This window comes from Erinaceus europaeus, chromosome 19, assembly GCF_950295315.1.
Source record: "Erinaceus europaeus chromosome 19, mEriEur2.1, whole genome shotgun sequence".
Classification (NCBI taxonomy): Eukaryota; Metazoa; Chordata; class Mammalia; order Eulipotyphla; family Erinaceidae; genus Erinaceus; species Erinaceus europaeus.
The window spans coordinates 34,592,102-34,604,938 of NC_080180.1; the positions used below are offsets into that span (position 1 = coordinate 34,592,102).

Here is a 12,837-nt window from a genome sequence, read left to right on the forward strand (position 1 = left end):
TGGTCCTTGGGCTTTTTGCCACGTGCGCTTAACCCACTGCGCTACCGCCCGATTCCTATCCCTAGAGAGATCAAAACCTTCTTCCCTCCCCCCCCCAAAAAAAAACCTGATACTCATAATCACATGCACTGTATCAGTTAGTATAGGAAGGTATCTAGGATCAGGTGCAATGAGGACTGAACTTGAATCTGGGTCATCCACATGACAAAGTAGGCACCTTCTCAGATGAGTTCTCTTGCCAGCCCTTAGGATTCTTGCCTGTATGCTATTTAAAGTGATTTTCATAGGGGTTTGGGTGGTGGCGTACCCAGTTAAGCACACATATTACCAAGCACAAGGACACAGGTTCGAGACCCCGCTCCCCAGCTGCATGGGGTCCATTTCAGGAGTGGTGAAGCAGGTCTGTAGGTGTCTGTCTTCTTCTCCCTCTGTCTGTCTCCCCATCCTTTCTTAATTTCTCTTTGTCCTATCTAATAAAAAAAAAAATAGGGGGGGAAAAGGAAAAAGTGACTGCCAGGAGCAGTGGATTCATAATGCTGGCACGGAGCCCCCCACTGATAACCCTGGTGGCAATAGGAAAAAAATTAATAATTATAAAATGGCAGCCAGATGGTGGTGCACCTGGTAGAGTGCACATTACCGTGTACAAGGACCAGGGTTCACTCTCCTTGTCCCTACTCTCAAGGAGATACTTCACATGTTGTGCAGCAGTGCTGCAGGTGTCTCTCCTCTGTTTCTCTCACTGTCTAAGGGAGGAAGGGAAAGAAATGACTGTTGATCAAGTTGTTTATGTGGGCTTCAAACCCCAGTAGTAACTTATTGCCAAAAACTAAAAATAGTATTTCACCAAAGTAAAAGACTGGGGAGTGTTCAGGTTCTGGAACATGATGGCAGAGAAGGACCTGGGGGGGTTGAATTGTTATGTGGAAAACTGAGAAGAAATGTTAAACATGTACAAACTACTGTATTTTGCGGTTGACTGCAAACCATTAATCCAACCCAGTAAATGGGGAAAAAAACGAGTTTACAATATCAGAAAAATTCAATAAATAAATAAATATAAAACCTTCAAAAATAATTTTGAAATATTGAAGGCTTATTTTTAAAATATTTATTATTTAATATTTATTTATTCTCTTTTGTTTGCCCTTGTTTTATTGTTGTAGTTATTATTGTTGTCATTGTTGGATAGGACAGAGAGAAATGGTGAGACAAAGGGAAGACAGGGAGGGGGAGAGAAAGATAGACATCTGCAGACCTGTTTCACCGCTTGTGAAGTGACTCCCCTGCAGGTAAGGAGCCGGGGGTTCGAACCAGGATCCTTAAGCTGGTCTTTGCGCTTTGCGCCACGTGCGCTTAACCCTCTGCGCTACCACTCGCCTCCCTGAGGGCTTATTTTTTTCTAAGTGCAAACTTGAAAACCTGTTTGTTTCATATATACATTCTAAACTTTATTTTTCTTCTACATTATTTGAAAGCCTAAATCGTTGGTCTTTATGGTATTTACAAACAAAGAATAGTATAAATACTAAAGTGGTGCTTTCATTTGTGACAGGTGTGTTAGAAGAAGCCAGGTTTTTTGGTATTGACTCATTGATTGAACACCTTGAAGTGGCAATAAAGGTAAGGGTTTTTTTTTTATGTTAACTATCATATTTATTGTAGTTAGTTCCCAAAATGTCCCACTAATTTCCTACCTAATATCTTTTTTTTTTTTTTTCAGAATTCTCAACCACCAGAGGATCATTCACCAATATCTCGAAAGGAATTTGTTCGATTTCTACTTGCCACTCCAACAAAGTCAGAATTGCGCTGCCAGGTAATTAAATTTTTGTGTGAACTTATTGTCAGCACACCTATAAGTAAAGCTTTACATTCTTCTAGAATTTCTTGTTCCTTTAGTTAGTATTATTATTTTGCTAAATTTTCTTTTTTTTTAATGCAAGGTATGATTTAATTACGGTTTATAGCATTGATTGAATCCCAAAATGGTAAGTAAGGAAGAGATGTAATTGCCTTTTTTATTATCTAACTATGCCTCATGTAGCCATTTCCTGAGTAATATAAGGAAATGATGGCAATTAAAATCAGTCAGTTGTTTGTATAGTTGCTGTGTGACTAGTCGGTCACAGATTCTTTTATGTGTTACAGTGCTAAAGCGTTTTAAGACCACAGTCATCATATTTGAAAAATGAAAGTGATGGAGGTTGACTGGTGGTACAGCTGGTCAAAATGCACAAGTTACTGTGCATGAGGACACAGGTTCAAACCCCCAACCAGGAATGTTATGCATGTACAAACTATTGTATTTACTGTTGAATGTAAAACATTAATTCCCCAATAAAGAAATAAATTATTTAAAAAAAAAAAACCCAACCAGCCCTCACCTGCAGGGGGAAGCTTCATGAGCGGTGAAGCAGTTCTACAGGGGTCTCTCTCTTTCTCTTTCTTCCTCCTCTCTCCCTGCTTCTCTCCATCTCTATCACAGTTAAATATTTTTAAATAAAAGTGATGTATTGAATTAATAAAATAATTTATTTTTGCTTATATAATATAAATGCATATCCTATTTATATTGTTTTATAAAATGAGAAATTCTATGTCTCATAAAAGAAAGCTGGGAGTTGGGTGGTAGTGCAGCGAGTTAAGCGCACATGGTGCAAAGTGCAAGGATGGGTTAGTATCCCAGTTCAAGTCCCCGGCTCCTCAAGTGAAGGGGAGTTGCTTCACAGGCGGTGAAGCAGGTCTGCAGGTGTCTCTCTGTCTCTCTTCCTCTCTATTTCCCCCTTCTCTCTCAATTTCTCTCTGTCTCTATCCAATAACAAATAAAAAAAATAAAGAAAGAAAGAAAGAAAGTCGGGGTCGGGTGGTAGTGCAGTGGGTTAAGTGCACGTGGCGCAAAGCACACAGACCAGCATAAGGATCCCAGTTCGAGCTCCTGGCTCCCCACCTGCAGGGTAGTCGCTTCACAGGCAGTGAAGCAGGTCTGCAGGTGTCTATCTTTCTCTCCCCCTCTCTTTCTTCCCCTCCTTTCTCCATTTCTCTCTTTCCTGTCCAACAACGAACGACTTCAACAACAGTAACCACAACAAGGCTACAACAACAAGGGCAACAGAAGGGGGGAAAAATATGGCCTCCAGGAGCAGTGGATTCATGGTGCAGGCACTGAGCCTCAGCAGTAACCCTGGAGGCAAAAAAAAAAACAAGCAATATTTTAATGTGTGAGTAAAGTTTCTTTTACTAAGAACCCATTAAAAACAGTTGTTTTATGTTTCTGTATTCATTCAGTTACATCTTATAATAAACTCTAAATGACTGAACTGCCAGTTACTTCTAAAAAAATCCTGGTGGTTGGTTATAGTAATTAAATTTAATGTAAACAGATGGCTTAAGTATTGTAATTTTGTTTTTCTTTTTATAATTTTAGGGTTTAAACTTCAGTGGTGCTGATCTTTCTCGTTTGGACCTTCGATACATTAACTTCAAAATGGCCAATTTAAGCCGTTGCAATCTTGCACATGCTAATCTCTGCTGTGCAAATCTTGAGCGAGCTGATCTCTCTGGATCAGTGCTTGACGTAAGAATCACTTTTGGTTACAAAAGAAAAAAAAAATTCAGTTTCTTTCTGAATAGTTTCAAATAGTAGAAATTTTATCTGTTACTGGAACAAATTATGAAACTAGACCCTGCCCTCCTCAATGCTTTATTGCTCAGAGCTCTTAATTTCCAGAAAATTCTAAGGGTCTAAACTGAAAGAGACCTCTGACATTTTGCAGTACGCCTCACTCTTAAGTGAAAATGTTAATGCTTTAGGGCATTGGGCAGAGAAGTTTTTGTGAATGAATTTTATTCATTTACAGTTCTGTAAAACTTTGGGACTAAAATCTGTGCAGAGATAATAAAGGAAATATGATATGCACCAACTTGAGTAAATGAGCGTCTTGGTGACTAGCTCCTTTTCATGTGTGTTTGCATGTCTATATCTGTTTCCTTGTATACATGTATCTATAGTGTACACATGTATGTAGTGTATTTATGTAACCATTATCTGTTCTAGTCTGGGGCTAGAGTTGGTATATGTTACCAGTAGCGTAGCTGTCTTCACATTTCACATTTCATCTACCTCCGTAGCCATAGTTTCTGCTAGCCCAGTCACTACTGATCATTAGAACTCAAACCTGAGACATTACTTAGAGGTGAATCAATATAATTTAAAATTCCAACACCCATTCTAGTTGTTTCACCCCACATTTGGTGCTGAGAGTTGACTGACTACTCAGGGATGATAATGTCACTTTAGCGGTGGTTGGCACACAAAGACCCAACAGCCATCTTGTTAGTGTTGGTAATTAGATGATGCTTTGAATTGCTGATATTTGAAATAAAGGCAGTAGTAGCATCATTGATATCAAGAATGTCATTAATTTCCTAGAATAATAATAACATCAGTGTTATGCTTTCCTTTTTTTTTTTTTTTTGTTTTGTTTTTTGTCTCCAGAGTTATTGCTGTGGCTTTAGTGCCAGTCATAGAAACAACAAATCCACTGCTCCTGGTGGCCTTTTTTCTTTCTTTCTTTTTTTTTTTCCCCTTCCATTTTATTTGATAGGACAGAGAGAAATTGATAGGGGTGGGGTAAGGAGAGAGAGAGAGAAAGAGAGAGAGAGAAAGACAGAGACCTGCAGACATCGAGAAGCATCCCTGCTGCAGGCAAGGAGCAAAGGCTCAAACCCAGGTCCTAGTGCAGGTCTTTCTGCATAGTACCAACCCGGTGCACCACCGCCCAGCCCCACAGTGTTAGGCTTTTCTTACCCAGTTGTCATATTGTCACAGCCAGAGCTGTTTAAAAAATATGAAAGCCATAGTTCTTTCAACTTCCTTAAATTATTCAACAGTTGTAAATTATTGTTGGGTTTAGTAGGAAAAGCCTTAGTTGTAGAAAGTGAATGTGAGTGTGGCAGGCTTAGCATCCCCCCCACACACACCTTCTTTTTTTCCCCTTTACTGTTTGAGCCACTATTTTCTTTTCCAAACAAAATTCTGGACCTTAAAAACATGGTCTTTTTTTCTTTGCCAGTATGCAAATCTCCAGGGAGTCAAGATGGTCTGTTCTAATGCAGAAGGGGCATCTCTGAAACTGTGTAATTTTGAAGATCCTTCTGGTCTTAAAGCCAATTTAGAAGGTGAGATTCTGTCTTTAATTACCTTTCCTAAGGTGAAAAAGTAAAAAAAAAAAAAAAAAAAAGTCCAGCCAAATTAAATAATTGTGATAGATAAACTATGATAACTGTAGGGTGATGATTTTTTTGTTGTTGTTGTCATACTCAAGAGAATTTTTAATCGGGTATTAACATCTTGATCTCAGACTCGTGTGCTAACCATCAAGACCTGAGGGATTATCCAGCCTCATATATTTAATTCAACCTTAGTTGGAAAATTAAATATCACCATCTTAAATTTTCAGATAGAATATTATACCCCTGTGCTGATCAAACGCTAGGATTTCAGTTTGCATAGTCAAGCAGGTTTTTGTCATTTTAATTAATGTTTCGTTTATAAATTCATAACTGCTGTGTTGTGTCTGTGAAATGACCACTTTATGTATTTGGAAAATAGTGTGTCTCTTCCCCCCCCTTGTCATCTGCTTCTAGAGGCTAATTATCATAAAACTAAACTGAATTCATCCACTAAAATTGAAGACTGACACACTCTTAATTTATAGTAAAAGCAAACCATTAACAGTGAATTCTCTCTTTTTTTAGATTAGCCTGAAATTCATACTCTCGGAGTTATTTCCAAAAGTTAAAAGTGATTGTCATTATTCACTTTTATTAAGTTATCGTGAAGCCTTTAAGTTTTGGGGTTGTTTTGTTTTCTTGGTGAAGGTGGGTAACTATAAATCTTTTTATACTCAACTACTCTCTAAATCTGTTCACCTCAGGTGCTAATCTGAAAGGTGTGGATATGGAAGGAAGTCAGATGACAGGAATTAACTTGAGAGTCGCTACTTTAAAAAACGCGAAACTGAAGAACTGTAATCTCAGAGGAGCAACCCTGGCAGGAACTGATTTAGAGGTGAGTCAGTAGCTTTGAAGAGTTTTTGTTAAGGTAGAATCACTGCAGAAGTGTCTCATGCAGAATTGACTGGAAACATAAAGTTATTGACTTTGTAAAGACCGCCAGCGGTTGCCAGCACAGCTGGGAGGTTATTTGCCTCTCAATTGTTTGTTTAGACAGATTTGAGTCCCAGAGTAGGACATCAGTTACCTCAGTCATAGATGCCAGTTTCACATTTGCATATTCAACTCGCACTCTGAGTGGACTGATTGTACCTCTTCCTTTTGGGTCACTCTTAAGTAGATACATATTACAAACTTAAAAAAAATTTTTTTTTATATGTATTTTCCCTTTTTGTTGGCCTTGTTTTATTGTTGTAGTTGTTGTTGTTATTGATGTCGTCGTCGTTAGATAGGACAGAGAGAAATGGAGAGAGGAGGGGAAGACAGAGAAGGGGAGAGAAAGATAGACACCTGCAGACCTGCTTCACCGCCTGTAAAGCGATTCCCCTACAGGTGGGGAGCCAGGGCTAGAACCGGGATCTTTACGCGGGTCCTTGAGATTTGCACCACGTGCACTTAACCTGCTGCGCTACCGCCTGACTCCCATTACAAACTTTTTTTCCCCCCTTCCTTTTAGTTTTAATTCCAGACAGAACTAAATAGGGTCAATTATTTTATGAATGACATGGGAAATTTAAACGATATCAAGGTTCTAAAAAGCTGATTCTAAACTGACGTCATGTTCTTCCTGAACCTCCCCTTGAGATCTTAATATTGCCCAGTAAACTCTTTCATAAAGGTGGTATAATCTGTGTTCTCAATTTGAAGGTTTAGCTAGCAGCCTCAGAAGCTGTTGCCCGATCTCCGTTGGCACTGTAGAATAGTAATTTTGACAGTGGTGGACATAGTCTTTGTGCTGCTCAGTGCATGTGGCTATTGTTCTCTTGTGACCAGTACAAACTAGGTAATGAATTTGTTTTTTTTCCCTACCAGGGTTATGGCTAGGGTTCAGTGCCCACAGAGTAACTCTACCACTCCTGGCAGTCATTTCTCTTCCCCTTTTTCTTCTCCTTTTATTTATTTTTTTTTCCTCCAGGGTTATTGCTGGGCTCGGTGCCTGCACCATGAATCCACCGCTCCTGGAGGCCATTTTTTCCCCCTTTTGTTGCCCTTGTTGTTGTAGTCTCGTTGTGGTTATTATTATTGCCATTGTTGATGTTGTTCATTGTTGGATAGGACAGAGAGAAATGGAGAGAGATGAGGAAGACAGAGAGGGGGAGAGAAAAATAGACACCTGCAGACCTGCTTCACCGCCTGTGAAGCAACTCCCCTGCAGGTGGGGAGCCGGGACTCGAACCGGGATCCTTACGCCGGTCCTTGCGCTTTGCACCACATGCACTTAACCCACTGTGCCACCGCCCGACCCCCTCTTCCCCTTTTTCTTTGATAGTGTGAGACAGAGATGGAGAAGAGTACCTTTCTCTGACCCATCACTCCTGAAGCATCCCCCCTGCAGGCTTAGCCCCTGTCTTCTTGAATGTACTACCCAACCCTGAGAAATGGATTCTTTAATTTTAATCTATTTAAATGTAAACAGCCAGGCATGGCTGGTGGCTGTCCTACTGAATGGTCCAATTCTGTGCAAGAAGATCTGGTGTAAATTGTAGTGCAGGGATAGTTTGTTAAAATGTAGATTGCCTTGGTTTTTAAAAAGCTACTGCTCTTTTCTTTTGATAACAGTCAGATGTAGGATAGCAGGCCCTTTAAACATAAAGGCAAAATTTATCAGCCAAAGGCTAAAGGTGTAAACCAATGATTTCATATACAGTTTGCCTCCACGGTTATCGCTGGGTTCAGTGTGGCCGTTTTTTCCCCTCCCTCCTTTCTTCTTTTTTCTCTTCCTTTCTTTCCTTCCTTCTTTCTTTCTTTCACTTACTGGACAGGTCAGAGAGAAATTGAGAGGAGGGAGAGGAAAGAGACAGAGACCTGCAGACCTGCTTCCCTACTAGTGAGGTGACCTTCCTGCAGGTGGGGAGCCAGGGACTCCAGCCAGGATCCTTGTACTTTGTAACCTGGCACACCACCTCCGAGCCCCCTTCATTATGGTATAGTCACATAAAATGATCTTTTCCCCATGGTTTTAGTTGCCATGTCATTGTTGTGGTTAAAACAATGAAAGGCTCCCTCTGTCTAGCTGATTACAAAGACTATTAAGAGATAGCTGCTGGCATTCCATCATCCTAAAAAGTTAGGTAACCTCACCATGTCTGTAACCGCTGTTCCCACCATCTCCAGAATGGCTGTCTCATCCGTTACTCTGCTCTAAAGAGAAATTTAGAAGCAACTCTCAGTCACAGAGGCTACACTGTTATTGGTTAAAAGTCATTGAAATGTGCCACCCATGAAGGACAGAGTGTTATAGTTGGGGAATAGAAAAATGAATTGCATAATTTATTAAGCAAAGTCTCAGATTTGTTACCAAAAAAATATTTTCATATTTTATGAAGGAGGGAAAACAGAAACCAGGACACCCCTAAATCAAGCCTGGGGCCTCATGCATGCAAGGAGTGTGCTCACCAGCTGAACCCCTTTCCAGCTCCATCTCTCAAAAAAAATTTTTTTAATCATGTTATTGGGAGGTTAGTGGTTTATAGTACAATTGTTGATACATGGGTACAATTTCTCATCCCCCCATAATAGCTGTGTCCTTCCCCAGAGTCCTTTTGGACCACATGCAGTTCAAGTTTCACTTTGTGATTTTTCCTTTTTGTCCTCATTTTTTGTTAACTTCCCTCAGTATGTAAGATCATCTAGTATTTGTCCATTTTGGTTTATCTCCTTGACATGATTCCTTCAGGTTCCAGCCAAGAGGAGGCAAAGGAGATGACTTCAATTATTTTTAACAGCTAAGTAGTATTCCACTATATATACCACAACTTTTTTAGTTTTACCACAACTTTTACCACTCATATATCACTAGACATCCAGGATGCAGACTCTGCTTTCTCATACATTTTTTTGGTTTTGGTTTTAGTTTGCTTTGTTTTGGGTGTGTGTGTTGGGGGGTGGGGGACACCAAGGCCTTGCACATGTGTGGTTTCACCACTCTGGGCTGACTTTTTCAGGTAGAGAGGTAGAGATATACAGACAGACAGACAGACAGACAGACAGACAGACACAGGAGCTCCAATCTGGGCCTATCAGGTAAGCTATCTTGTCAACCCTTGCCTGTGCCTTTTATTGTTTTTGTTGATTTATTTTTGCTTTGTTTTGTTCTCGGATTCTCGTAAATGTGTTAGATAATATTGGAGTCCATTCTGGAGCTTAAGTGCTTGATTCTAAAATCAGTGAACATGCTTTTTGCTTTAACTCTTGTTTACACATATTCCTGTGGTGGACAACCTAAGAATAAACTGGGGAATAAAGAAAAATAGAAGAAAATCTGACTTTCTTCTCAAAGTGCCTGAGAAATAATTAAGTTGTGCAATGTGGAAGCATTATATTAATGTGCCCCAGAAATCATTTTCAGGAGCTAGGTGGTGGCACACCTAGTTAAGCATACACATTACAATTTGTGAGGACCCAGGTTCAAGCCCCTAGTCCCCACCTGCAGGGGGAAAGCTTCACAAGTGGTGAAGCAGGGCTGCAGTTATCTCTCTCCCTCTCTACCTCTCCCTTCTCTCTCAATCTCTTTCTATCCAATAATAAAGGAAGGAAGGAAGGTAGGGCGAAAGAAAGAGAAAAAAAAAGAAATCATTTTTTAGAGAGAACAGATAAATCTCAATGCTGAGTATTATTTGGTTTTTTTTTTTAATTTATTTTAATGTATTTATTTATAAAATGGAAACACAAGACCATGAGAGGGGTACAATTCCTACCACTGGAGCTCCATATCCTGTCCCCTCCCCCGTTAGCTTTCCTATTCTTTAACCCCAAGGGAATATAGACCCAGGTTCATTATGGGCTGAAGAAGATGGAAAGTCTGGCTTCTATAATTGCTTCCCCGCTGAATATGGGCGTTGACAGGTCAATCCATAGCTGAGTATTGTTTTTTTTTGTCTTACAGAACTGTGATCTTTCTGGGTGTGATCTTCAGGAAGCCAACCTGAGAGGTTCCAACGTGAAGGGAGCTATATTTGAAGAGATGCTGACACCACTACATATGTCCCAAAGTGTCAGATGAGAATTTTAGAACTGGAGGAAGATGCCCCAGCTAAAAATTAAGCTTTCCTTATCACGTAAATTTCTCCACCCACTCAGTTGTCTAGAAGAAGTAACACTGTAAGGGAATAAAAACACATTTAGAGGATTATACTTATTCTCAGAAGTCTTATAGACTTTTGGGGGGAAAAATGACTTTTTTCCCACATTCTGATTTTTGCCAGAGCAGCACCCATTTAATAGATGTAGGGAAGCTAGGGTAGACTGTTGCCTTTTGAGTGTGGTTGCAGGATTTGCCTGGTTTTGTGACCAGGAATAGTATCTACTATATATGCTTTTAAGTAGACATGATATGGAAATACCATCTTGGTTTGAAATGCGTTTGAGGATTTTAATTTATGAAAAGCACAACGTATGCAATTATATTTATTTAATCACTAGATGCAGTATGGGTATTTAAAGTGTTAAATGTAATAAAGATTTTGGGAAAGGTTGTTCAGGTTTAAAAAAAAATAGCTTTAGTGATGCCTCCCTACTTTCTGTACCTGTCACACCATGTGAATATGGTGAGGTCAGACTCCCCAAGGGGCTCTCTCTCCAGGTTCATTTTTATAACTTATTTTTTTAGAACAGAAAGAGTAGCTAAATTGAAGGAAAAAAATTCTCTGTTCTTAACTAATTGGGACAGAGTGGAAGAAAATACATCGGCAGAAGGTACAGTTCAACCTTCTAGAGAGAGGAGGACTTGGTCTGTAGCTACATCTTCTAGAGTAGCATTCCTTAGAATCTTATTCTAAACAAGTTCTGTTCGACATCAGTTTTATAAGTACTTATACTACTAGCGTCATTTCCTCCTATTGCCCAAACAAGTATAGGGAGATACTTCAAAACCAAAAATCCAAGGTGCATTTTTAATTTCCTTTCATTCAAATGCCAAATCACTTAAACCAAGCCAGCTTAGAGATTGGTACGACATCCTAATCCATTGTCGTCAAAGCTATACGATAACGTATATTTAGAAGTGAACAAAATGCAGTTACATCTAAAATCCGCCGATGGAAAGTTAGGATTTTAAAAATCACTAAATATAGCCAGCAAAACAAACAAAACAACAACAACAACAAAAGCCGACTTAGTAAAAATAAAGGCATCTGAGTCATCTAAGATGTAATACCGATCAACCAGCACCTGTGGTTCTTTTACTTATTCTGATAGCGTTTTGTTTATTCTTAGCAGATTTTTTTTTTCTCTGTAGCAGCAGAGATAAGGCCTGTATTTCCTTGCCAAAAACTGGTATCCTTATGTCTGCCCCAAGAGCAGGGATAGAAGCTGCGTCCAAATGGGTTCTGAATTCTACGGACTTACCAGTTGGAGGCAATGTATCATAAAAAAAAAGAAAAACTACATGTGTCTCCTTTGGGAGAATGACACGTCTTCAATATTTACATAGCTTATTCTTCTATATATACATATGCAAAGCTTTCCTTGACAGTAAAGGCTACACATGCATAGTGGGAGGAGATCAGACCTTTCCAGGTGAAGGAAAGCTACTTCAGAAATGAATTATTTTCTTTGCTTTATTATTTTTATCAAGACAGAGAAGTATTGTACTGAGAGATATCTATTTTCATAATCAATATGTGCCTAAATTATATTTAAGTCATTTCACTCTGTACTATATTTTCAATAATTCCGGAATGTGTTGTTCATCCACATATGGGTACCTCTGTAGACATTACCTTGAAACTGCAGACAAAGATCTGGTAGGTCTAAACAGTATGCTTAGAAACTGCAGATGAATGTATACTGTATTAATAAACGATGTGAAATCTTGAGAATGAGTTTGTCTTGCTTCTGAAAATCATCACTTGAGGGAGCCGGATGGTGACACACATAGTCAAGTGCCTTTAGTACTAAGAGCACCCAGTTAAGCACACATAGTACTAAGTGCAAAAACCTATACGGGGATCTGGATTTGAGCCCCCTGCTCTCTGCCTCACGGGGGACGCTTTACAAGCGGTGAAGCAGGTCTGTAGGTCTCTCCCTCCCCCCCTCCCCCTCCCTCCCTATCTCCCCCTCCCCTCTCAGTTTCTCTCTGTCCTAACCAATAAAATGGAAAAATGGCTGCCAGGAGCAGTGGATTCGCAGTACAGGAACCAAGCCCCAACGAAAGCCCTGGAGGCAATAAATAAATAAATAATAGGTTGGAACAAAAACTGTCTTCAAATAATTCACTTACTCTTAATTACTCTTTAATAGATGATCATTTACCATTTAGTTAGCTTACTAGGTTGATTAAATATAATGCTTCCAGAATCTCTTCATCTTGACAGGAGAGAGAAGTGTAAAGCAAGAGAATTGACTACAGCAATGCATGTTGTAATCTAGTTCTTTCAAGTGTAGTTTCAAGGAAATTGTAGTAGGAAGCTGTGCATTTGTTGTTTTAAGATGGTTACAATTATAAATGAAGACTTGGAGTATTTTTCTCCAACTTTTTAAATGTTTTATGTGTTTTTTTTATAATGTAAATCTACAACTTAACTTTAAATGGTCTTTTGAAATATGAAAAGTGTTTGAATTTTACTAAATTCCAAGAAAGTATTATCTTTAAGATTGAAA

At 39.2% G+C, this 12,837-nt stretch overlaps 1 protein-coding gene across 2 annotated transcripts in view; it reads left to right on the forward strand.

Moving 5' to 3' along the window:
- Nucleotides 1–12,056, forward strand: part of KCTD9 (potassium channel tetramerization domain containing 9) — a 41,850-nt gene extending 29,794 nt beyond the window's left edge. Inside the window, exons 7-12 of one of the 2 annotated variants that reach the window (XM_007528884.3) lie at nucleotides 1,556–1,623; nucleotides 1,724–1,819; nucleotides 3,428–3,577; nucleotides 5,076–5,181; nucleotides 5,940–6,073; nucleotides 10,124–12,056. In XM_007528884.3, coding sequence (XP_007528946.1) covers nucleotides 1,556–1,623; nucleotides 1,724–1,819; nucleotides 3,428–3,577; nucleotides 5,076–5,181; nucleotides 5,940–6,073; nucleotides 10,124–10,240 — 671 coding nt within the window. In that variant the 3' untranslated portion in view covers nucleotides 10,241–12,056. The remainder of the gene's footprint in view (nucleotides 1–1,555; nucleotides 1,624–1,723; nucleotides 1,820–3,427; nucleotides 3,578–5,075; nucleotides 5,182–5,939; nucleotides 6,074–10,123) is intronic. The other variant, XM_060178853.1, reaches the window with a different exon arrangement.
- The last annotated feature ends 781 nt before the right edge of the window (nucleotides 12,057–12,837 follow it).